This window comes from Arvicanthis niloticus, chromosome 24, assembly GCF_011762505.2.
Source record: "Arvicanthis niloticus isolate mArvNil1 chromosome 24, mArvNil1.pat.X, whole genome shotgun sequence".
Lineage (NCBI taxonomy): Eukaryota > Metazoa > Chordata > Mammalia > Rodentia > Muridae > Arvicanthis > Arvicanthis niloticus.
In genome coordinates this window covers 8312735-8338971 of record NC_133432.1, presented here as the reverse complement: position 1 = coordinate 8338971, position 26237 = coordinate 8312735, and the positions used below count along the sequence as shown (strand labels likewise).

The following is a 26237-nucleotide window of genomic DNA, read 5'->3' as shown; positions in this document are numbered from 1 at the left end:
ATTTTTAGAAAAAAAAAAGGGTAGAGGAACCAGGAAGGTTGAGAACAGCTATATTGGAACCACTGTTTTGTTCACTTGGATAGAAAGCAGCTCAGGGGCTCAATCCTGCCAATGACCCAGGAGCCTGAGAAGAGACAGTCCCTGGTCCCCAGTGTCATGTGCCTTCCTGTGCTTCTTGTGCCCAGTGCCCACCTATTACCATGGCTTCTCTTCAGTCGGCTGACTAGGTTCCTGCTCTATCCACCTTGGGCCAGAACTGGCTGGAGAAAGCTAAGTCAGTATGGAGAGACAGGGACTTGTTTCTTTGCCCTTAGGGATTTTGTGTCCCAAGGAGACACAAGTCACCCCTCAGGAAGACTCATGAGCAGAAGGACAGAGGTCAAATCCTAACATCGATTGTTAGCCATGGGGGGACAACGTCTTGGAAGTGCATCCTTCCATGTTGGCCAAGCTTTCAGATAGAACACAGCCCCGGCTGACATCCAGATGGCATCTCCACGAGAGAGCAGTATCCAAGCTACCCAGTTTTTCTACCTTAAGATTCATAACCCGTAGACATTCTACGGTAACAAATATTTACACTTTATTTTTTCGTTTCTGTCAGGGCTGGGGATTGAATCTAGGGCTTCTCATATCCTAGGCAAGTTTTCTACCCTAAGCTATGTCCCCAGTCCCTTCTTGCTGTTTTAAGCCGTTAAACCCTGAGGTACAATCATACTGCTTAATGACATTTAGGACAACACTGGATATGTGACAGTAGTCTTGTGAAAGATGTGAAGCATCACTTGCTGACGTCACAGGTATCTTAGTTTGGGCACATGTACTCTACAGTGTCCCAGCAGCAACACAATTGCTTAATGCCACACGTCTCAGAACATATCCCTGCCATCCAACAAAGTGTTGACTGCAATTTGTTACACAGCAGGTGACACAGGCAGGATTTAAAGAGAGGGAACTTGTAGTACCAAGTACAGTTAATTAAAATGTTTTTTTAAATGGTGACTCAGTAAATGGATGAATTTGGAGAAAGGGGGATGGAAATCAGCTAAAATGAGAACAGGCGTAAGAGAGATGGTTTAATGGATAAAAGCATTAGCTGGGCAAATTTGAGGACCTAACTGCAGATCCCCAGGATGCATGCAAAGTCAGAAACAGGAGCACACACATCTATGTTCCTATGGAGACATTAGAGGTTGGGGCTGAAGATTTAGTTGAGCAAGCACAAGACCCTGGGGTTCAGTCCTCAGCTCAGAAGGGATGTGGGTAGGGACCAAAGAATCCTGTATGTCCATAGGCCATCTGGCTAAACTGCAGTGAGCATGGGGCCCTGTCTCAAACAAGATGAGAGCTGAAGACGGATAGACACCAAAGTTGTCCTTTGACCTGTATATGCTTGCTCGCTCTCTCTCTCTCAATCTCTTTCCCCTCTCTCATGTACACACACAGAGAGAGAGAGAGAGAGAGAGAGAGAGAGAGAGAGAGAGAGAGAGAGAGAGAGAGAATTGAGAAGAGGTGAGGGAACTTCCAGCCTTCACTTTTCATGGAAAACATATACCAGGTGAAACAATTTAGGTTACTTTATCTGTATACTTAAGAATTACATATCTTTAAAGGCCTTGGACTTGGGATGTTGGTGGGTCCCTTTTCTTTTACTGTGTGTGTGGGGTACCTGAATATACCCTACTAGCTCCTGCCCCTGGCTAAAGAAGGCAACCTCCTCCCAAACTAAAGGACCCCACTCCCAGGTCACCCCACTATTAAAGACTAACTGGAGAGGGCCACGGCCCCACATCAGAACAACAATGTTGCCGGCCCAGTTCCTGGACACCAGGTGGTTGAGTGAAATCTTTGGAAACATTGTACCTCAGTCCAATGAATACAATGTCCTCTCTGATTTCCTTTACTCCCGGGGCAAGCCCACCAGAAGATCCCCAAGGAGCAGCCAGTGTCACTCCCTTCCAATTTAGCCATCTTTTTTTCTCCTTCCTTGCTTGCCATTCATTCATTCATTCATTCAAATGTACAAACACTGAGCATGGGCCAGGGGCTATACTTGATTGAGGAATTATGGGTAGGCGCTACCAGTCTAAGAATCATCTGCCTCTGTGTGGCATCCTTTGTATTTGTGTTGAAATTCACTGTTCATCTTTCTTATGTATTTCCTCATACATGTGCAATGAGTGCACGATCGTGCGGGTGTTACATGCATGTGGAGGGCAGAGGCTGGCATCAAACGTCTCCTCAACTACTCTCCGCTGTGTTGGGTCTCTCGTATGAACGCAGAGCTCAGTAGTACACCTCATCTTGCCCAGGCATCCTCATGCCTTAGCATTGCAGACTCAATGCCACAGTCACCTGGCATTTACACAGGTTACTCAGACCCTTGAAGCTAGAGCTTGAAGCCCACGCTCTGAAATTCTCAGTCATTATCCCTTCAGATTTGGGTCTGCCTCTTTGTTTCTCTCTGCCCCTGGAATCTCAAATCTGTCACACCCCAAACCACCCCCAAGTATCTTACAGAAACTCTACAGTATTTTGCACAGTGAATATTTTCTTCCAACCTCTCTTCCAGTTTACTGGTCCTTTCATCTGTATCCAGTCTGTCATCAAACCCGTGTCTTATCACCAGCTTTGGTTATTGCCATGGTAATAGTTAGGAAGCCCATTCTTGTGTCGAATGGGTCCCTGATCTCTGTGCAAAGTCTCCATCTTCTTGTGAAGCCTCTTGCATAGCTCATCGAGATGTAATGTCTCATAATGAAGTACAAACAACTAAGACAAGAACCCACCAATAAGGCACATATTTCAACAGGACTGAGTGACAGAAGACAGATATCAGAGGAAAAAATGACTATGTTAATCTGTTTCTATGTGTTTCTAGAAGGAAGCCAGATGGCTCATGGTTTCAGAAGGGTAAGGGACATGGGGTAGAGAGAATGAGAACTTTGGGGGTGGGGGCTATATGTCCATTGCTGTGGAATTCATACAGACCAGTCTATCCACCAAACAATATATTTTAAACAGGTGCCATCTATTTTATCTCAAAACATTGGTTATTATAAACAAAACAAAACAAAACCTAAATTGAACCCACTGGGAGATAGCTCCTAATTCTGGCAAATCCCAGGACACAAGAATTCAAACTAGATCAAATCATGGTAAAGTCAAAAAGTCTGTATTTGGTAAATTAAATATCTGGCTCTCCTCAGGGTCTGTTTTTTTTATTTGAGGGAGGGTGTTTGGGTTTCTTCTTTTCCTTTCCTGGTTTTCAGTCATATGACTTTGTCTCCTAATATGTCTGGTAAATTTTTATCAAATTCCTAAAATTAGAGGAGACATTTGGAGTTGCTTACTGATGTCACCTCTCTCTAGGGAGAACTTAATTTTCTCTCCTGGCAGGCATCCGGGAGGTTGGTCACATTAATCCAGTCAGGCTTAGGGCAGATCTGATGCTAGGCTTTATTTTTATAAGCAGTGATTTATTTCTAGTTCAGTCTTATGTGCAGAGTGTAGTCCCTCAGGTCCCCGCTACACACATCAGTATTTACAAGGGCCTCCTTCTGCTTTGTAAGGCTTGAGATCCATTATTTTCCCGAACATCACAAGGGACAAGACAGGAAGTTCTCTTCAGCTTCTTAGGCTGTTGGCTGCCATTTTGAAATTAGCAACGACCCCTGGAGGCCATTTTGGAATTAGCATAGACTTCTGGGGGCCATTTTGGAATTAGTAAAGGCCTCAGGGGAAAAGCAACATTGAACTTTGAATTCACCTTAGAACTTCTGTCCCTTCTAGGAAGACAACTATTCAAGCTATAACTTGATAATGTCTCCTAACAAGTTTTAAAATAATAATTTGGTACCAATTCCCAAGTTCTTCTTGACAGCAATACAACTCACCGTGGCTAAAAGCAGGCATTCCTGTTGGATACTAGAGAAACCTTGGAGCCAAGACGAAGGCTTCCCTTCAAGGAACTTCTGATGAGTATTTGAGAAAGACTACAGTACTGTGTGCAAGGCTGCTAAGCCAGTACCCTAGGATATGCTCTCCCCAGCAACAGGCATGACTTAGTAACCCCATCCATGAATGCAGGGTAAGCATATTTGCCCACTCATCCTGGACCTCACCATCGCAACCTCTTCCCAACACTACCATGGCCATCTCCTTCTCTTCTTCTTCCCCCCTCCTCCTCTCCTCCTCTTTTTTCATAACTTACTGAGTCCAAACAATGCTGCCTGTATGCACATCAGTGTAGGGTACCATCCACTGAAGCATGGATGAAGGGTACCATGGACCACAGCACAGAAGGAAATCCATCCTCCCTCCTCTTCCAACAGCCATCAAGTGCAAATATCTCTCACACGCATAAGACTGCCAACATCTCTCAGATGCATAAGACTGACTCTTCCAAAGTCGGATTTGAGTCGTGGGGCTGACTTTTTTTTTTTTTTTTTCAGGTCTCCTCTTTTAGGAGAAAAAGGTACGGATGAGATTTGGCAGGCAAAATCACAGGAGTAGACAGCAGACAACAAGATTATTTGATCATTGTCGTTGAACACCTCAAGATTTGTTCATCAGACCCTCACCTCATGTTTCAGGACAGAATCCAGGATATAGTGAGATTTAATAGAGTGTGGAACAGGTCAAATTTCCAGGAACAGGTTAAAGCCCATCACACACTGGAGTTCTGCAGTTATCTTGACCTTGTAACATAATGGCTTCCAGTCTTAACATGGAGTCAGGCTGGTCCTTCACATGATCCTGCACAGGTCTTGTGCAGCCGGCCACACACAGCTGCTGTGAGCTCACGAGTGTGACAGCCATGTCTTACCCAGAAGGACACTACGTCGAGGACACTGTATCCAGTTCAGGCCCTTACGATCTTTCTCTTCTCTCTTCCTCAGTGCTCTCTGGACTCTAAGCAGAAAGGCACAGATGCCCCAGTCATGACCAACTTTTATCTCTTAAATAAATCATCTTTTAAATGATTTATTTTTTTGTTGGGGGTAGTGGTAGACGCCACTGTGTGGATATGGAGAGGTCAGAAGGCAACTTTGAGGAGATGGTTCTCTCCTTTCATCTTAAGATCCTGGTATTGAACTCAGGCATCAGGCTTGGGAAGGAAGCACTCTGACCCACAGAGCCACCACACTGAGCGGAACTTCCATTTAAAAATATGGATATGTCTGACAATATGGATATGTCTGACATGTAGGCCTGTCTTCAGTAATAACTATTCCCCATCTTACCTGAACCGTGGAGTGGTTCACTTATTTTAAAAGAAACTTTATTTTAAAAGTACACTTTATTTAAAAAAGAAAACAGTTTACCGGGGTATAATTGACATATCCTAGAATTTACTCATCCCCAGAGTACAGTATAATTCCATGACTTTAAAAAAATGGACACAATTGAGGCCATCATCCCCATGGCAATTATAGAACATTCCATCACCTCAGAAAGACACCCCACGAGAGTCACTGTTCTCAGCCCTGAGCGACTCCTCTCCGCTCCGTCTTTCCCGATTTTGTCTTTTCTGAGCGTCTCATGCCAGTGGAATCATCCAGTCTGTGGTGTTTTATGTCTGTCTTCTTTTATTTATCACAGTCGATCTGCACCGTGGGTGTTCTTATCCTCACTCCAGAGATGAGAAAATTGAGGACTGGAGAGGTTAAGAGACTTCTCTTGATGTGAGTTAGGCGGTCAAAGTAAAGAACACTGAGATTGGAGCCCATATCTGAAAGCTTTTCCTCTCTACAAACCAGTCTCCCACCCCATCCCCATGACTACGTGAGTTTCCCCGAGAGCCAGTCAAGCCCTGTACAACCCTAAACCCTGGGTGCTGAGCACAGGACCTGATCTATCACAGGTGAACAAAAACTAGCTTTTTTTTGGGGGGGGGGACTGGGATGCAGCTCAGTTGGTAGAGCCCTTATGTAGCATGTGTGAAGCCCTGGGTTCGAGCACCAGAACCACAGAAGCCAGGAGTGTGGTGCACACCCATAACACCAGCACTTGGAATGTGAAGGCAGAAGAGTTGAAAGTTCAAGGTCATCTTTGAGCATGGAATTTGAGGCTAGCCTGGGCTACATGAGAACCTGTCCCCTATAGGACCATTAAGAGTGAGCTAGTATCTCCTCTTATTTGCTCATGGCTTGCGCCTTTAGATCATAGCTGAACAAAGGGAGGAAATATGAAGAAATTAGAGAAATGTTCCCAACACAAAGGTGTGTGGATCGGTCACTGTGGGTATTTGCACTTGCCAGAGCTCCGCAGAAGGAAGGATTCAGTTTTTCCCAGCTCTATGGTCAGTAGCAGGGGCTACAAGGGTAGGCTCATTTTCAGGATTTGGACTTCAGAGCAAGTTCTGGACAGCAAGGAAAGAAAGGCAAGGCTAGCCCAGCCCAGTCCAGCCCAGTCTCCGCCCATCAACCCTCATTATATGCTCAGTTCACAGACAGAAGCCTGGACTGGGCAGTAACATCCTAGTATCAGCAAATTGCTGTGGGAAGCTCCAGTCTCTGCTTCCAGGGAGTTGTGTGTCTGAATTTGGGGGCTGTCTAGAAGGGAGCTAAGAGCCTTGGGTCTGGAGTCAATTCTGGGTCTGTATCAGAACTCTGCCACTTATCAGCTGCATACTCTTAGGGTGGGCACTGGACTTCTCTGTCCTCAGTCTCCTCATCTGCACAATGGGGACAAGGAGAGCTACTGCCACACAGGCTACAAGGAAATGCATGAAGAAACATGAAAACAGGTTGGTCCTTCTCTGGTCCAGTTCATAGTGTTATACAAATATCATTTTCCTGGCTTCAGTAGTGTCCTGTGGTTCCATAAGATAATATCATTGGGGGCAACTTGGTGTTTATTGATGAAGACATCTCTCCAGACTGAAATTCTATTTTTAATGACATTGTGATGGTTTGTATATGCTTGGCTCAGGGAGTAGGGGCACTATTAGGTGTGGCTTTGTTGGAGTAGGTGTGGCCCTGTTGGAGTAGGTGTGGCCCTGTTGGAGGAGGTGTGGCCTTGTTGGAGTAGGTGTGGCCCTGTTGGAGTAGGTGTGGCCTTGTTGGAGTAGGTGTGTTACTGTGGGTGTGGGCTTTAAGACCCTCCTCCTAGCTGCCTGGAAGCCAGTCTTCCACTAGCAGCCTTCAGATGAAGATGTAGAACTCTCAGCTCCTCCTGCACCATGACTGCCTGGATGCTGCCATGTTCCCACCTTGATGATAATGGACTGAACCTCTGAACCTGTAAGCCAGCCCCAACTAAATGTTGTCTTTTATAAAACTTGCCTTAGTCATGGTGTCTCTTCACAGCAGTAAAACCCTAACTAAGACGGCCATGTAGCCTCAGTGATGGTCTAAGCTCTATTTCTAGATTTGCAAAATACCAAAGACTCTTCTGCTGTGGCCAGAAATGGACTTCAAGATTCCATTGTGTGGTTATTGTTCACTTAAGTCCTTTCCTCTTCATTGGGAACGAAAAACTTGGCTTTTATCTCCATTGGCCATGCCTAATTATTTCTCTCTGCCTCTATTCCAGTATGCTACACATTATGATAATATGTTAGATAATCTTCAGCCCATCTCTCCTCAAGCATGCTAAGTGCTCATTAACCGGGACCCAAGCAAAGCCCCAATGACTTACATACACTCATCCACCAGGACTAGGGAGTCTTCATTAGGATGGAAACTATTATCATTATCTATCAAATGAGATAATATGCGAAAGAAAGAAAACCATTTCTAACCCAAAGGCAATATTCAAGATCTGAGCCGTTACTATCATTTACTGTAAAAGAGAATCCATAAAATATTTGTTTTGAGGGGTAGGAAGAGCTTCTTGGTGTGCCTGCCATAATAAGCCAGTGGTAAATCATGGCTGGAGCCCAATGGATGGATACGGCATATTTTTCATGATACCATTGGCTTGTTTACATTGAGAGATGAGTGAGAACATGTTTCTGGGGGGCATCTGGGAGGACATTTGCAGAGATTAGCCACAAGGGGAAGACCCGTGGCAATAGCCTGCAGTCTGGGGACTGGGGTTCAACAAAAGACAGAAAAGCGGAAGCCAGCCGACCCAAACACACTCCCTGTCTCTCTGACTGCTGGCTTCTGGGGTGAGGTCTTCACCTTCACTGCCAACGGTTAGTGGATTTGGAATCGCCTAGGAGACATGCCTCTGGGCAGGTCTGGGAGACTGTTTACAACGAGGCTTAAATGAAGAGGGATAGTGTACCCTGAATGTGCATGGCATGGCATCCCACAGACTGGGGTACCAGACTTAATAAAAAGAGGGGGAGAGAAGATACAGTGGGCTGAGCATTGCCATCTACTCCCCTGTTTCCAACTATGATACAACATGATCAGCTTCCTCCAGCTCCCGCCCCATGCTCTCCACCATGATGAACTGTCCCCTGGGACCATGAGCCAAATAACCCTCTCCTGCCTTAGTTGTCCTTGTCAGATGTTCTTTACAGAGATAAGACTCTCTCTCTCTCTCTCTCTCTCTCTCTCTCTCTCTCTCTCTCTCTCACACACACACACACACACACACACACACACACACACACACACACACGAGGTGAGCTCACTGCCCTGACTCTTCCATCTCCCATGATGCTTTGCTTCAGCACAGCCCAGAAGCAGCAGGCACTGCTTGCTGGCTGTAACCGATACCTCTGAAGCCATGAGCCGGAATAACCCTTTCACTCCCGAGTAACCCCTTTTCCGTGTGTTGTCATGGTTACAGTAAGGCTTGCTGGCACATACAGTATGAAAGATTATTAATGAAAAGCGAGTCGTGAAAGGGTCAGATATCCGCTAGAACTGAGAAAAAAATACTTATTTTAAAGCTCATCTCTAACTTTTGACTTTTGTCTCCAACTAGAGAGGGGCCAGCTATTTATCAAAAGCGTTCTTCAGCAGGCTTGAGTTCATCTTGAGCCCTGTAAAATGCAGGTCACAAAACCTCCTGGAAGGGAAGGGTCATTCCTCTACCCTCAGTTGGAGGAGAGCTCCTGCCCAGCTCTTCCAAGAGTCCAAGCATCATTTGGATGTTATTTCACTGTCCAAAATCTGCCTTCGTTTCTTGGCTACTGGAAACAGTGGCTCTGGATTGATGAGACCGTATCTCTCCGTTCCTGTCGTCACTGTGGCATATCAAACCTGTTCACTCTCCAGAGAAAGGGTTTCTTTCTTGAGGTACCTCATGTTCTTCCTTGCAATGTGTCTCATGACGCTCCTCCCACCTCGGTTCAGACTCTAGGCTCTTGGTTCTTCCCATGTCTGTCAACTTGAAGGGATTTCAAATCACTGGTCATGTGTATTCCGTTTCTAGACGGAGGACATGAAAGCATGCAGAGTCACCCTAAATGTTTCCAGCCCCGTGCTATGGGCTGAGGACCCAGGTGGATGACGAAGAGAATGTGAGATGAGGACGGGCCTTCTTCCCTCTCTGCTTCCTGACTGTGGGCGCAGTATGCCAGCTGCCCCTGCTTCTGCCGCCATGGCTTCTCCACCACAAAGGAGCGTGTATCTTCAAACGGTGAGCCAGAGCAAAGCCCTCCCTTTTAGGCATTTTGTCACAGCAATGAGAAGAGTAACAGAGACAGCTGCCCTGTCCTGCTCAGGGGCTCCTGGATGAAGGATCCATTAGTGAAGGATCGATTATCGATTCATAGTCCTTGTGCTATTATAACAAGGAAAGTGCCACAAACCAGCTTTAAGACAACTGAAAAATCAAAGAGACTGTGGTTCCATCAAGGAACATACCCCTCACCCGACTTACACCCACCTTACCCAGCCTCATCCCCCGGCCCCCCACCATAACCTAAAGGCTTCCCACTAGGCTCCGCCTCCCAGAGATTCCACTAACTCCTTACAGCGCCACCTTGAGGGTGAAGCCTTTAACGCATGCGCCTTGGGGGCCACTGCCACAAAGCTCAGCGGGAAGCAAACACTGTGTAATGAGAGGAGACAGATGGTTACGAAGTGATTAAAACTGTGAGCAATCTAAAAGACAAGCGACCTAGAACTTAAATATCATTTCAAACTGCAACAAACAGAACCCATGGATTAACTGTCTTCTTGATGGTGCGATGGGGGGGGGGGGAGAAGGGGGGAAGGAGAGAGGGGGAGAGAAAGAGAGAGAAATACATATTACAAGGATACTCTAGAATTCTCTAACACCCTCCATCCAGCTCCTCCAAGTACTGAATATTGTATAACCAGGGGTTAGATGTCTAAAGAAAGAAAACTCAGAGAGAACCAAGTCTCAAACGACAGGAGTCAACCTTGCATTTGCATGGGTAGGTGACCAGCTTAGCTACCGTTCTCAAGTCTCAGATCTGCTTCACATAAAATGCTATTCACTCCCAACAGGTGACTGGCCCATGGAGTTTGCCCACCAGATTGTTGGAAGTACGTTATTAAAGTGTTTCTATACGTGCCAGTGAGACAGCTCACTGGGTAAAGGCGTGCCTGTAGACAAGCCGGATGACCCAATGTCTGTTTCCGAGGGATCCACATGGTGGAAGGAGAGAGCTGACTTTCAGAGGGCCCCTTTACAACTGTCCATAACTCCAAGCCCCAGGGATCCGACACCTCTGGCCTCAGCCATGGGAGATTTCTACCAGAGAGTCATACTCCTTGTCCCCCATTGTTGAGATCGACCTTCATGGTTCTGGAAGTACAAAGACCCTCATTCTGTGGGAGCCTCTGAGTCTCAGGGAGATTACCTAACCCACTTGGTTACACCACAAGGGACTGCAGAACCTGCCGGGGGAGGGGGCAAATGCCTTTAACACGCACACAGCATCCTAGCCCACCTGACAGGCAACCTTTTCAAATCAAGAGCTTACTGAGCTTATGACTAATTTGGAAAATGTGTTAGCAAGACAAAGCCAAAGGCGAACTCCATTTTCTGAGTGAGTCTCATGTAGCCCAGGTTAGCTCTAAGTAGCTGAGGATGACCTTGAGCAACCAACACTCCTATACCTACTTCCCTAGTGCTGGGATTATAGATGCACACCACCACATCCATTCATAAGGTGCTGGGGATTGAGCCAAAGACCTTCTGCATGCTAGGTAGGTGATCTACCAACTGAGGTATGGCCCCGCTGAGACCCTTTTAACTGGGAAAATGGCTTAACCCAACGATTCTGTTTTGCTGGCATGACAGGCACCAGAGGCCTGCGTGCCCAAGACCAGGCAGCAAATGTGTGTAACTAACTGGCTCCAACCTCCCTCCTCTGCCAGAAGCCCTCCCTAGCTTCCCCAGCAAACTGCTGCCCAGAGAGCCAAGGGGCATTTTGAGAAACTGCATTTAACTCTTTATGGCCACTAGGGGGCCGTGTGGGAGGCGATCACTGGAACTTAACGACTGCCCATCAATTTCACAGCTGAGAAGAGCTACATCATCCCCCCCAGTGGTGCTACACTGGCTCCCCAGCCGGCTGCTCCCCGCCTTGGAATGCTGGCTCCTTAGCCTGGTACTCAAGTCACTGGGGCAAAGTAGCAGCTTTTTTTACAGCCTTCAGGGGCTGCCACAGGCCATGCCACAAACTGGAGGGCCGGAAGCACTGGAACTACATCTTCTGGGGTGGCTGGAGGCTGGACTATTCTGTTGTTCTTCTAGTTGTCAAGAGAGGGTGCCCCTGAAGAGACTGTGGATACAGTGTCTGGCACTCCTTCTGGATCCTGATAGTGGCCAGGAATCCTTGGTGACCCTTGGATGCTAAGACCTCTCTGGTCCTGTGTTCTGGGTTTTTCTATATCCAAATTCACTTCTTCTTCTTAAAAACTAAAACAAAATTATGTATAAGTTGGGTGGCGTACACCTTTATCCCCAGCACTGAAGAGGCAGGGGCAGGGGCAGGGGCAGGGACAAGTAGATAACCTGACTTCAGATCCCAAGAACCCATGGAAAAGAGAAAACCTGGGCACATTGGTGCACACCTATGATCCCAGTGCTGGTGACATCCTTGGGAGCTCGCCCTCCAGCTAACCTGGCCTGGGTGGTAAGGATCCAGGTGAATGAAAGACCCCTCCTCCAAACAGAAGATGCAGGGTGCTGGAGGAACAAACTTCAAGGTTATCTTCCCCCTCCGTGCCCATATGGCATCCATACCTCTGGGAATGTACACACATACACAGTGCCCGTGCACAACATACTCAGAGAGACAGAGACAGACACAGATAGACAGACATAGACAGACAGACAGACAGACAGCTCAAAGTACAGAAAGCCCACAAAATGTGGGGCTTTAAGGCCTCATAGTCTCCAGCCTTGGCTCTGCTCTATCATGTACAATGAAGCACAAATGTCTCCTGGAGTCTGGTCCATCACTCTCAGAACGTGGACATGGAGAAGGCTTACGAACGCCTAGGGTGCGTCGCAGAGTCCTAAATCTGTGTGATTTCTTCTTATAAACAGAGTCGTCCTTCCCCCAGTAACCCGGGAGATTACGGGGACCAGGGTGGTGACATTCGGACACTAGGCTGCGATAGTAGGGGCAGGAAAGCACACTCTGGCAGCCCGCACTTGAACCAGAACCACGACGGACTCATCCAGTAGGCGCAAATGACACCCTTGCCTCCAAGCACCAACCCCAACCGCTTACCAACCAATTTTGGTTGCCACGGTTCCTGGTGGGAGCAATCATAACAGAAGGTCTGAGAATGTTACTTTCACGCTGAGCTCAAACTGTGTGTGGGGGCAAGGATTGCAAAGTTTGTGGGCAGACAAGGTAAAAGGAAAAGAGTTAATAAGAACTAGGAAGTGGCCTTGCAGGGGATGTTCATTCCCTCTCTCTCTCTCTCTCTCTCTCTCTCTCTCTGTGTGTGTGTGTGTATGTGTGTGTGTGTCTGATTCTCTCTTGCTCTGTGTGTGTCCCTCTCCCTGTGTCTCTGTCTGTGTTTCTGTGTCTGTCTGTGTGTCTGTCTGTGTGTCCGTCTATCTGTCTGTCTGTCTGTCTGTCTGTCTCTCTCTCTCTCTCTCTCTCTCTCTCTCTCTCTCTCACACACACACACACACACACGCACGCACGCACGCACGCACGCACGCACACACACATACACACAGCAGCACCAGCAGCCCAGAACATAGCAAACGCCTTGCTGGCTGGCTAAGCAAAGGTCCCCGTCTTTGGTGAGTTTCTATTGCCTCCCTGCTAAACATTTTGAGTGACAGTAGACACGGATGTTGGTCAACCTTCCTGGAAGAATATTCATAGATGGGCATCAGGAACAGCATGCTCCAGCCTCATCCTAGTCATCCTGGGAGGTCAGTCCTTCCTACTCTCTGGCATTAGCTCTATTTTCCTGCTTGAGTTTCCTCGTCTGTAAGTTGAGGAGCTGGACTTGGTGATTCCTGAGGAGGAGGATATTTGAACGTCAGGTTCACCCAAAGCTCAAATGCAGCTTGCAGGCCTGGATTTATGACGTGCCTGCTTACGCTGAGTTGAAATAACTTCATCATCAGTGGCCGGAATATTTGTTTATTTGTTTTGAAAGGCTCCAGAGGAGGATGGATTGCAAATACCCATGAGCATATGGTCAAGGGATAACGAGAGAATCAACTCTCTACCTTTTAGGGGCAGGGTCTTTTGTTTCTGCCACAGTGTATTCTGGGCTAGCTGGCCCATGAATTTCCAGGCAAGACTCATGTCTCAAGTTCCCATCTTGAGAAAGGCATGCTGGGATTGAAGATGGCTGCCACCACATCCAGCTTTTTGGTGTGGGTTCCAGGGATCGAACCTGGACAGTCAGGCTTGTGTGGCAAGTGGTTTGTTTGTTTTTGTTTTTGTTTTTGTTTTCCCCACAGAGCCATCTTGTTGGCCCTGGTACAGTACCACCCTGTACTGCTGGAGTTAGAGGGTACCCTGTGGTAGGTAGTTCTCTTGCAAGTTGTGGGTAATAGGGGTCAAACCCAGGGTCATCAGACTGGTATGGCCCCGTGGGGATTCCTACAGAGATCTCCAGTACCATAGGCAGGGCACACCTCCACCTCTTCGGGTATCCTTTTTTTCTGCAGACAGCTGAGGCCCCCAGCACAGGGGACCATCACATAGACCCCACTGAGGGACACTGGGAAGCACCACTGTGCCCCTGTGCAGAGATGCCAGCATCACAGTGAGAGACTCCTAGATCAATGCAATAGGTCGCCCTGGATCGGATCCCACACCAGCAGGAAACATCAAGGGAGACCGTGGTTGGGACAATTGTTGAGAATGGGGTACAGCTGGCTGAAAGACCCCTGCAGAATCAAGGTTACTGTACTGGGCAGTTCTACGGGGTTATGTGAAAAGTCAAGAATCCATGCTGCCTTGCCGCCAATGGTCTGGGGAAATTAAAGGGAGAGGGAGGAAGGGGACTAAATACAAAGAGAGGATAAAGATGGATGGATCTGAAGGGACTTGGAGGCTCTCAGCATCTCCCCAGCAACTTTTCTGTATGTTTGAAGTTCAACTTCTCCCACAGAAGCATCCACAGAACATCCATCCCAGGGACTCAAAACCTGTGGGTACCAAAATTGCTAATGCTTGCCCAGGGTCTGTGTACACCTGCCCATAGATGTTCCATTAGCTCTGGCTGCTTATAACGCTGCTGAGTGGAGCAACCAAGTGTGTAAAAGAAGCATCACACTGTGTTGTTTAAGAAAAAAAAAAAAAAAAAAAACTACAAGCAAAGAGTGAGCCTGTTCAGGGTGGATCAGTTGATGATATTAAATACTTTTGCCCTCAGTTGAATTTGCTGACTCAGCCCACGGATACTGATATGTATGTGAGGAGGATGACATTTCAAAATATAAAGTGCCTAGGTATTCTGGTTTGCTGAACCTGCTGGGTAGGGGTAGGGTTTGTAAAAACTCAGGGTGGGAGACCCCCTTCCCTGGTTTCTCCCTCATTCAGTGGGTGTTAGGTAGGAGACAACAGAAAGACTTTACATGTGTTTGCTTGTTTTGGGGAGAGTCTGGCTAAGGAGGTTAAACTGGTCTCAAATTCTGGATCCTCCTGCCTCTGCCCCACCCCATCATTTTATCCCCATCTCCAAGTATAGAGGTGACAGGTGTGAACCGCTGCACTCTGCAATCATTTACACTTCTGCCATTTGTTTATGTGTGGCTCTTGATGGTGGGGACATCTTTGAAGATAGAAGTCCTGGCCATCACTGAGGTTAAACTGACCATGGAGAGTGTGATACAGACAGAGGCAAAGAGAGGTACTGAGGGAGAGAGAGAGAGAGAGACAGAGAGAGAGAGACAGAGAGACAGAGAGACAGAGAGACAGAGAGACAGAGACGACAGAGAGAGAACACATGAGGGAGGGAGACAGAGAGACAGAGAGAAACAGAGACAGAGAGAGGCAGAGACAGAGAGAAATGGAGAGAGAGACAGAGAGAGAACACATGAGAGAGGGAGGGAGACAGAGAGACAGAGAGAGAAACAGAGACAGAGAGAAACAGAGACATAGAGAGATAGAGACAGAAACACAGAGAGATAGAGACAGAAACAGAGAGACAGAGAGAGAAACAGAGACAGCAAGAGACAGACCAACAGAGAGAGGCAGAGACAGAGACAGAGAGACAGAGAGACAGAGAGAAAGAGAGTTCTATGTGGCTCCCTGGAGACTCAGATGGAGCAAGTGGTAAGTGCAGCAAGCAGTGCTTTATGTGACAGACACCTGTGTGTCATTTTATCCCGAAGTGGCTGGCTTTCCATGCCTACAAAGCAGATGCTCCTGGGCCTTGTGGAATGGATCAGAGAATGCACACAATAGAAGCCTCAGAGCCTGGAATTCTAAGCTAGGTTTAGATGCCAAACAACTCCTGGGTCTGACGGGCCAGCACAGGACAGGACCCAGGCACCAACATCAGTACCACCATTTAATCAGTCCCAGTGAGCAAAGCCCCTTAGCAAAGCCCTGTGGGATTTATATTACTTATTGGAGTTGCCTCCCCTGAGCTAGGGTCTACCCGCAGTAGGATTGGTCCCAGTTGTAAGATGGGTCCACAGTTTAGGCTGCCAGTTTCTACAGAGACGCACACATCTTCTCCCCCTCTTCCAGGGGTAATGAGCCTTGGCTTCAAGCCTCATTAAACCCCATTATATAATCAGCCCCATCCCGGGTATCTTTATAACCCCAGCAGTTGCCTTTGTGGGAACATGTCCGGCTGATCAGCTCCATCACCTTTACTGCCACCTGCTACCACCACCCCCGTCACACCAGGCTCTGACTCAGCCTCCAGGTACGCTCAAGGTCGAGGTCTTGGCTGGTGGTCAACTCCTCTCCTTGCTTCCAAGACAAGGGATAGAAACCGTGTATAGAAGCGATGCCCGTAAAGGCTGGGCGGACATCCCTGATGGGGTATAGCATCTTCCAAGGTATCAGCTGAAGGAGAATGATTCCAGCCACTGCCATGATGGCCATGAGAAGAAGTCACAGTGTTATAGACCCTTGTTGCCCTAAAGGGCTGAGAGGGCCACAGGCGGCTAACATGGACCACCCACCTCCCAGAGCTCTCTGGGAGTGCTTGATCATTCCTCAGCTTCAACAGAAGACACTCAGGATGAGTGAGTCACAGAAGCTGCCAGGAGTCATTCTCTGCAGCTGCCTGCCTCCATCAGGAATGGCCGCCACCTGGGCCCATCAATGCATTGATGCAGCAAATATTAACAGCAGAGCCCAGGGGTGGAGGGTGGGGCGGCACATGGAGACGCAGCGTGCTAACATCTTCCACAAAACCACCTCGTAGTTCTCCAAACCAAAAAGAAAATGGAAGCAGGAGAGTACAGAAGGTGGCCTTGCAGAACGCTTGGCTCCTTCCCTGCTTTCATGACCTTATGACCTTTGACCAGGTCCCCAACCCCAGCCTCGTTTCTTCGTCTCTAAAGAGGGGATGATAAAAGTCTCAACATTCTAGAAGGTCATGACATATGAATGAAACGGGGAGGCGGGGGGAGGGGGGGGTTTGGACAGGCCTGTGATGCCATCACCACACAGTGAACACCAATGGCTGCCGGTTTTATCACTGCTGGCATGGTTTCAAATCAGCTCATCCCACAAACACACAGAAACAGCTCCCTGAATTCCACTTATCGAGACACAGAGCTCTAAGTACCAGCCCTGACACTACCTACCTTCCCTACGTCCCAGTAGGTGGAACACACTCACTCCTGAGTTTTAAGGATATTGATGCCGGGCGGTGGTGGCGCACGCCTTTAATCCCAGCACTTGGGAGGCAGAGGCAGGCGGATTTCTGAGTTCGAGGCCAGCCTGGTCTACAGAGTGAGTTCCAGGACAGCCAGGGCTACACAGAGAAACCCTGTCTCGAAAAACAAAACAAAACAAAACAAAAAAAAAAAAAAAAAAAAAAGGATATTGAGATATAGCCTCGTCTATGGCAGCTAGGATCGGAGACGGTTCTACAAAGAGCCATGTATTCATGGCCTGCTGGGCTGAAAATGGGTGTACTTGTTGGTTTTGTGTGTCAACTTAATACAAGCTGGAGTTATTCCAGAGAAAGGAGCCTCCCTTGAGGAAATGCCTCCATGAGATCCCGCTGTAAGGCATTTTCTCAGTTAGTGATCAAGGAGGAGGGGCATTGTGAGGGGTGCCATCCCTGGGCTGGTGGTCCTGGGTTCTATAAGAAAGCAAGCTGAGCAAGCCAGGGGAAGCAAGACAGTAAGAAGCACTCCTCCATGGCTTCTGTATCAGCTCCTGCCTCCAGGTTCCTGCCTTGCTTGAGTTCCAGTCCTGACTTCCTTTGATGATGAACAGCAATGTGGAAGTGTGAGCTGAATAAACCCTTTTCTGAGCAACATAGGAAAGACACGGGCTATCCCTGACATGTGACGCTTCACAGGTCTCATCAGAGGACAGCAGGGGAAACATTCACACCCAGCCCACCGTACTTTCATTCCCAGGAAAGCTGTGCATCAAAAAGCATAAGCTACAGCCTGTTCTACAGAGTGAGTTCCAGGACAGCCAGGGCTACACAGAGAAACTCTGTCTCGGAAAAAAAAAAAAAAAAAAAAAAAAAGCATAAGCTAACTTAACGCCTTTCATAAAATAAACTTGGGTTCACAGATTTTTCCATCTTCAGGCTAATAGGTGTGGTCTAGCACATTAAGACATGCTGGGTGCAGCATCTTTGGGGACACCTGGACGAGATTCCCTGAGACAGGTCTGGGTACAACTCCAGCTGCTAAGGTGTGGGACTCGGTACATTTCCTTTATCAGATACCTTTTAACTCTTGGTATGCTCAATTCACAGCAGACTTATCTGGTTATAACCCCATGGTAAGCCATGGCATGGGAGAATGACATCTTGCATCTTGTCATAGCTAAGCTGACCCGTGAACACGGTTGGTCGGCAAACCTTACTCCATCAGCTGAAACTTTTATGCCCTTCTTTGTCCTGTGAGACACCTAGACATTAAAGGGATATGGTAATCACTTAGGTAGAGGACTTTCTGTATCCATGTGAGGATGGGCACCCTGGGGTCCTAAGGCCCCGCCATTCCAGCCAGCTCTGCCCAGCATCCCCAGGTGTCATTACCAGGGACATGAAGACAGTGTGGCACCCTTCTTGAACCTACACACCAGGACCAGAACAGACAGTGACTGGTGGAAAACCATGGGTTCCAGGGACGTGGCCCCAAGAACTCTCTGGGATAGACCTGTAGGAACAAAGCCCTGAAGCAGGGGGTGATGGGGAAACTGAGAACCTTGACCAGCAAGCAGGAACCAGCGCCTGGCAACTGAGTTCTCTCCGAACCCAGTGTGTTCTAAATGAGTCAGGTATTTGTCTCTTAGTGGACAGTTGGGGAAACTGCGACCAAGATAGAAGGAGAAAATTCCTGGAAATACAGAATGCAGACTAACATGAGGCTGCACTGAAAGTGAAACTCAAGAGTCAACAACACACTCCATGAGACTTGTTCTTCCAGAAACCAGGGTTGCCTTGTTTCTTCCTGGGAGGTCAGCTTCTGTGTGTAAACACCAGGATTATTGAAAGGGCAGCCATGCTCTGAAGGGCTGCCGTTTAGGCCTTGGTCTGTTCTAGCTTAGAATCCACTATGAAGCCTGGGCTAGCCTAGAACTTGCTATGTATCCCAAGCCAACCTAGAACTAGCTATGTAGCCCAGACTAGCCTAGAACTTACTTATGAATCCTGGGCTAGCCTAGAACTTGCTATGTAGCCCAGGCTAGCCTAGAACTTGCTATGTAGCCCTGGCTAGCCTAGAACTAGCTATATAGCCCAGGCTGGCCTTCAACTCTGGATCCTCCTGCCGTAGACTCTTGAGTGCTGAGGTTACAGGCACACACACACACTTGTGCTTATCCCTGAACTGCCTCTTAACAGTCTTTGCTGTCACTGACCCCAAGTAAGCAGACAGGCCTGTCTCCCTCTTTGGTGGACACCAGAGGAAAGGGGAACTTGGAGAACTGTAGTGGGGTAAGAAAAACCACCCAAAGACGTCAGTCTGTGGTTTTCTGAGAATAGGCAGATATCTTTACTCGGGCCAGAAGCATAGATCAGAGCCACAGTCAGCCATTCAGAGAGGATCACGATGGCATTCACTCAGAGGACACGGAGGCCCAAGGACAGATGGCTGCAGGAGACCGCCATCAGCTTGATGCCAAGGTAAATTCCAAGCCTCTTAGGGCTGCAGGGAAGTGACATGGGTACGGAGGGACCATGAGTCAAGAGCCATAATTAACCATGAGGCAGGACTGCTAGAGAAACGGGTGTCATGATTAAGTACCTACCGTGTACAGGCCCTGTACCAAGGGACCGCCCACGCTATGTGCACGGCAATTAATCAATTGGCCCATTTTACAGATAAGAAAAGCTTAACTAAGAACCTATTAGCTGATGAGACTAGACTAGCTCATTTGAGTACTGCAGTACTTGATGATAGGTACTCCTCTCCTCCAGAGTCCACATTTCTTGCCAGGACAGGCACCTAACTACTGATCCAGCTGCTTGATCTATGGGCCACAGTTCCCTCCCCTTGTCACTGCTCACCAAGCGACACTCCGAATACCATGCAGGTCTACCACACTGTACCACCACCTCTGGCTTCTCAGACAGTGATTTCTCTTGACAAATTAATTAACTGGCCTTCTGCTGCTGATCTGTCCATCCTGGGGCATTTTAGTGGATTTGAGGCAGGGCCCAAGCAGCCCAGAATCTAGGATAAGCCACACGCTAGACTATTTTCCTATTGATATCTGCATGTGTCCTTCTGGAGGAGACCCTCAGCTGCCCCCTGCAGCAAGATCCAGGCACGTTTGTGGACTGATCCAAGTTCAGCACTGAGGGCCTGCACATAGAGTGTGTCAGGCATTACTGGGCCTTACCAGAGTTGGGAACAATGGATTTCCTCACTGAAGAGAGCCCATAGGCTCTCCTCATCATTCTGTGTGGATATTGAAGGGATCCAGTGCACAGGCTTGGGACCACGGTTACCCAGGAGGCTGAGGGATGAACAACTTAGTGAGACGCTGTCTCAGTAGCAGAGGTTCTGGCTAACATGACAAGGACTTGAGTTCCATGCCTGGGAGGTGGCCTGGGGAAGGGGTGGTGGGGAGGGGCAGGATTAGATCTCTGGGAGTTCCAGGTCAGCCTGATCTACACAGCAAGTTCCAGGATAGCCAGGGCTGCATCGTGAGACTCTGTCTACACACACACACACACACACACACACACACACACACACAGAGAGAGAGAGAGAGAGAGAGAGAGAGAGAGAGAGAGAGAGAGAGAGAGAGCTCTGTGGGGGAAGTAGAGAGAGAAAAATGAAGATGAGGGGGAAGGAAGGGAGAGAGGAAAGGAGGAACCAGATTCAAATTTTGGCTCAACTACTAGGTAGCTGTGTGACATTGAGGGAGTTCTCCAGGGTCCCCATTTGCACTGTGGAAATGGTCTATCTGCAGCGTACCAGAGGCAGCGACTGGCCTGGTGTTCAGGGAACTCCTCTTACAACCCACCAGATCAACAGGATGGCACAAGCAGCCTACAGCAATGCTAAGGAATAGGGGACAGTGTTTGTGAAAGCCAGCATCCCATATCCCCTGACTGTCCTATCAGTCAACATGGTCTCCTAGTGCAGGAGCAGCTGGGCTCACTTCAGGGTTCCCCTCTGTCCACATCTGCACCTGTTTAGCAGATCACGCCTCTGGGTAAGATCAGAGCTTTCTGGAAACTCAGCGCTTGGCCACCGCAGATCCTTGTCTCTACTTGAGTCTCACACACCATGTCTCTGGCTATAAATCCTAGGCCGGACTTAACCTGGTTCAAACCCCTATGCATGGCAGAGATGCAAAAGTTATACACTGTATGTTATATGCTATATGTTATATGTTAACCCCGGTCAATAAAACATGCATGGCGTCATCCCAGATCCCACACGGACAGAGAAACCCCAAGGCAAGCACTTGAGAAATGGTAGAGAGCAAAGAGAAAAGATGGGTGTTGCCTCTGATGTCCCCAACTTGACTCTCAACTGTCATTTCCTTCACACCTGCAAGCCAAAGAACAGATACACGGAGGCTGTATGACAGCTGGTTATCTGCAAGTGCCAATCATGACCCCTTTACAACCATCTGAAGACCCAAGAGCTGAGCAGGTGGGAGAGAGGTGGCAGGCAATGGATGTCCCTTGACCTGTGAGATTCAGAAACAGGATAGCATAAACACCATGAACCCGGGGGGAGGGGTGGGGCTGCACAGTGAGGGTATATGCAGGGCCTGGTAACCCCAGCCAGTGCCACCAGGGGGCTATTAGGGACTTACTTGCAGAGAAATTGGCTTCAGTGTGGACAGGTGGGGTGGAGGGCAGGAAGGGCCCGTGGCCCACAAAGAAGGACCGCAGGGAGCGTTCGGACAGGAGCGGGGAGCGCTGCTGGGCAGGGATGTTCTCACAGCTGCCCACACCACTGTGGATCTTGAGGTTCAAGGGTTTGCTCTTCTTCTTGGCTCTGCAAAGGAAGCAGAATGAGGAGATGAGAAAAATGGATCTGTCTGTACGTCTACACGATCAGTATAGATGGCGCCCACCTGGCAACAGCGGTGCACCATTAAATACAAGCATAACTTAGACTAGAAGGGGCCCGACCTGCTGGAACATAACTGGGCATTTCTCAGTCCTCTAGAGCATTCCTGCCAGTAAGGAGTCTTCCTACCACATGATCATGTGACGTTGACTTGAGACTAACATTAACCATCTTCTGAGTAATATTGTATAGGCACCATTGTGATGGATGGTTTTATGTCAACTTGACAGCAGCTGCAGTCATTTGGAAAGAGGAAACTTCAATTGAGAAAATGTCTCCACAGGATTGGCCTGTGGGCTAGCCTGTGGTACATTCTCTTGATTGGTAACTGATAGGGGGAAGCCCAGCCTCCCATGTGGGTGGAGCCATCCCTGGGCTGGTGGTCCTGGGTTCTGTAAGAAAGCAGGCTGAGCAAGCCATGGGGAGCAAGCCAGTAAGCAGCACCCCTCCATGGCCTCTGCATCAGCTCCTGCCTCCAGATTCCTGCCCTGTTGAGTTCCTGCCCCAACTTCCCTCCATGATGAACTATGCTGTTTAAGTGTAAACTAAAGTAAACCCTTTCCTTCCCAGATTGCTTTTGATCCTAGTGTTTTATCACCGCAATAAAAATCAGAAACAAAGATAACTATAAAATGTGTATTTTTAACATAAAAAAACAACGTAAAGTGAGGGCCTTAGCAATTATGGGTGGCTGAATCCTGACATAAAATCCAGGACTTGGTAGTGTGGCGGTGTACTCTAATAATCCCAGCACTCCAGAGGGGCTGAGGCAGGAGGATGCTGACCTAGAAGCCAGCCTAAACTACCTAGCAAAGCTCTGTCCTGAATAAGCAACAGAAAAGAGAAAACCAGGTCTTCAGGATGATTTTTTTTTAATTCTCTTTTCCTTGTAAACAGATCGCTGGGAGGTAAAGTTATTCAATCTCCAGTGAGATTCCTCACACTGGGACAGAGACGAGACAGAAGCACTAAAGGCCGAGGGTTCCGGCCCCGTGCTGACTGAGCTTTCATGAGAGCTAAGTGAGGGCATCTCACTCACAGAACACAGGTGTCTAAAAACCCGCCCTTTACCAATCAGGAGGCTGGGAATATTAACAGCATCAGTGGCCGCAGGAACTGTCACCGCTACTCGGAATTAAACACAAGCTGCACCCCAGAGACAAAAATCAAGGATCTTGGGGTCCCCTCATTTAACCACTGAAGTCACCTTAGGCAGGACATCCTGCCACCATCCTGTGTGTGAGGGGGACACTAGAGGGGGTGGGAGGCTGGGGAGACACTGGAGCAAATAAGATGAGGGAGAACCTAGCAGAAGTGGCTCCCAAGGCCTCATTGCAAGTTTGTCCAGACTATCTGTGTCACCCTGAACCTTATAGTGCCACCACCCAGCGGCCAGTCAACCCAGGGACTGCACTTCCTATTAGTTTGCTTCCTTTCTTGCTTGACGAACTCCTACTCATACTCCACGGTCCAGTTCAAAAGTGACCATATCTGTAACATCTTCTCCTAACTCTCCGAGACAACCTCACTGTCTCCATCCTAATCCCCAGCCCCCAACCATGACTCCTGATAGCCATCCCCCCCATATATCCTGGCCCAGTATCCTTCTTACCTTTGACCCTTCAGTCTCCACAGCCCAGAGTTCTCGCCTCTAGAGGCTCACCCTCTTTGATCTCTGTCTTGATAACTCAGTTCTGGTGTGTCTCCTTCCAGATCCCTACCCCCCACCAACCTGTGCTAGCAGTTTCTTTTCTTTTTTTTCTTGTTGTTTCATATCTGTATGGTCATATTTTCCAATTCTCTCCACATTTGTAATCTCCCTGGCAGAATGTGGGTCTTGAGGGCAGAGACCCTGGATTTCTCATTGTTCCATCCTTGGCAACTGGCTTGGCACCTGGCACACAGTAGGTGCTGCTTATGTGAGCTTCCTGGCACACAGTAGGTGCTGCTTAAGTGAACTGCCTGGCAAACAGTAGGTGCTGCTTAAATGAGTGTTCTGAACGAGGCTGTAGCCCAGGGATATCACACTACATTCTGAATTCTCTGCCTCCCACTCCTAACTGCTGGCTCCTCAAGGACAGAAACCATACAGATGGCATGACCACATCTTTCAGGCCCTGGCCTGGCACCCATAGCACAAAATACACATCCTATGCTGGTTGAGAAGTGTCTCCCTTCCCCAAGGAGCTGGTTTTTCAATGCCTTCCCATCCATTGCCCCCACGCTCCCATCAGCCCAGCATGGATCTGAGCGCCCTCTGGTGGCTACTGCAAAGCCTACTTGCAAACTGCTAGTCCTGGAGGGCTCTAGGCCACCATAAAAGGCCATACCTTCTGCAGGAGGCCAAGTGTGTCTGCCTGCCCAGCCACCCCTCGCAATGCCCCTGTGGCAGCAGCCAATCTTACTTACTGTCCCTTCAGGGTCCTGCTGCAAGACTCAGATAGGTACTTGCCCTTACAGAAGCTTACAGCCAATAATATCCCTGCCTAGGGCTGAAAAACAAGGAAGCAGGAACCAGTATTAACACTGCTCACGGGTATCCAGCAGTGGGGATTTAAGAAGGCGTATGCACCAACACCAGGTCACAGCGACTGGGGATAGAAAGATGGGACTTGAACCGTTGGGAATGAAATGTCCTCTTTGTGCTCCAGTTTCCACCTGGAAAGAATGCTGTGTGTGACTGTGAGGATCTATGAGGTAGCATGCTTGGCCTAGACAATCCTGTGTGCTGTTTTCTGTCATGAGCATGGCTGTACCCTGGCTATGTCCAATGGCCATAGCACCATCAGAAAGCCAAGAAAGATGCTGAGCATTGAAATCAGGCTGGACTTTACCTGAAATGCCCAGAACACGCTCCACCGTCTATCAGCCTTGGTAAGGGAAGAGGACACGGGCAAAACCCTGACCATAATGCTGTGAGCATCTCTGCACCCCTAAACACAGGAGCTCAAAGCACTGAGGTCCCGCCAATCCAAGCAAGACTGGTGTCCTTGTCTTGCTCCAACCAGCAACTCAGAGATGGCAGAAGTGGTGTGGTTATCAATCCAGTCATGAGAGCAGGATGTGTGCGGATAACTGTCAGACAGACAGATGGAAGAAAGGAGGGAAGGAGGGTGAGGGAAGAAGAAAAAGAAAGGGAGATGCAATGAATGAGAAGATGGAGGGGGAGAGAGGGAGGGATAAAAGAATGAGAGAGAAGATGAGAAAAGGAAGAAAGAAAAAAGAGATGAGATGAAGGAATAATGGAAAGAGGGAGGGATGGTTGGATAGAGACAGATGAGTAGGTGAAGGGCAGTTGGATGGACGGATGGATGGATGGATGGATGAATGGATGATGGATGAGTAGATGGATGAATAGATGAATGGATGAGTGGATGGATGGATGGGTGGGTGGATGGGTGGATGAATGGATGAATGGATGGATGAGTGGATAGATGAATGGATGATGAGTAGATGAATGAATGGATGAATGGGTGATGGATGGATGAATGAGTGGACAAATGGGTGAGTGGGTGGATGGATGAATGGATAGATAGATAGATAGATGGATGGATGGATGAATGGGTGGATGGGTGGATGGATGAGTAGATGGGTGGATGGGTGGGTGATGGGTGGATGAATGGATGAATGGATGGATGAGTGTATAGATGAATGGATGATGAGTAGATGAATGAATGGATGAATGGGTGATGAATGGATGAATGAGTGAACGAATGGGTGAGTGGGTGGATGGATGAATGGATAGATAGATAGATAGATAGATAGATGGATGAATGGGTGGATGGATGGATGGATGAGTGGATGGGTGGGTGGATGGATGGGCAGGTGGATGGATGAATAGATAGGTGAATGGATGGATGGATGGATGGATGGATGGATGGATAGATGAAAGGATAGATGAGTAGATGGGTAGATGGATAGATGAGTGGATGGATGGATAGACAGATGTGTAGATGGATGGATGGGTAGATGGAGAGATGGGATGAAAGAAGGAGAAGATTGCAGGATATAAAGATGGATATAAAGTATAAAAAAGAAGGAAGCGGGAGACTGACATCTTGTTAGAGCAGTGGGGAAGACATCCTGAGTCACATCCCTATCCCAGCTACCACGTGAACCAGATGTGAAGTTATCCCTAAACTTTGGCACCTGCCCCTCACCAGGAGGATGCTCAG

At 48.3% G+C, this 26237-nt stretch overlaps 1 protein-coding gene across 2 annotated transcripts in view; it reads right to left on the bottom strand.

Annotated features, from left to right (window-relative positions):
- Ksr2 (kinase suppressor of ras 2) overlaps positions 1 to 26237 on the bottom strand; it is a 367151-nt gene that overhangs the window by 142175 nt on the left and 198739 nt on the right. For both annotated transcript variants that reach the window (XM_076922578.1, XM_076922577.1), the window contains exon 5: positions 21803 to 21987. In XM_076922578.1, the coding sequence (XP_076778693.1) occupies positions 21803 to 21987 (185 nt within the window). The remainder of the gene's footprint in view (positions 1 to 21802; positions 21988 to 26237) is intronic.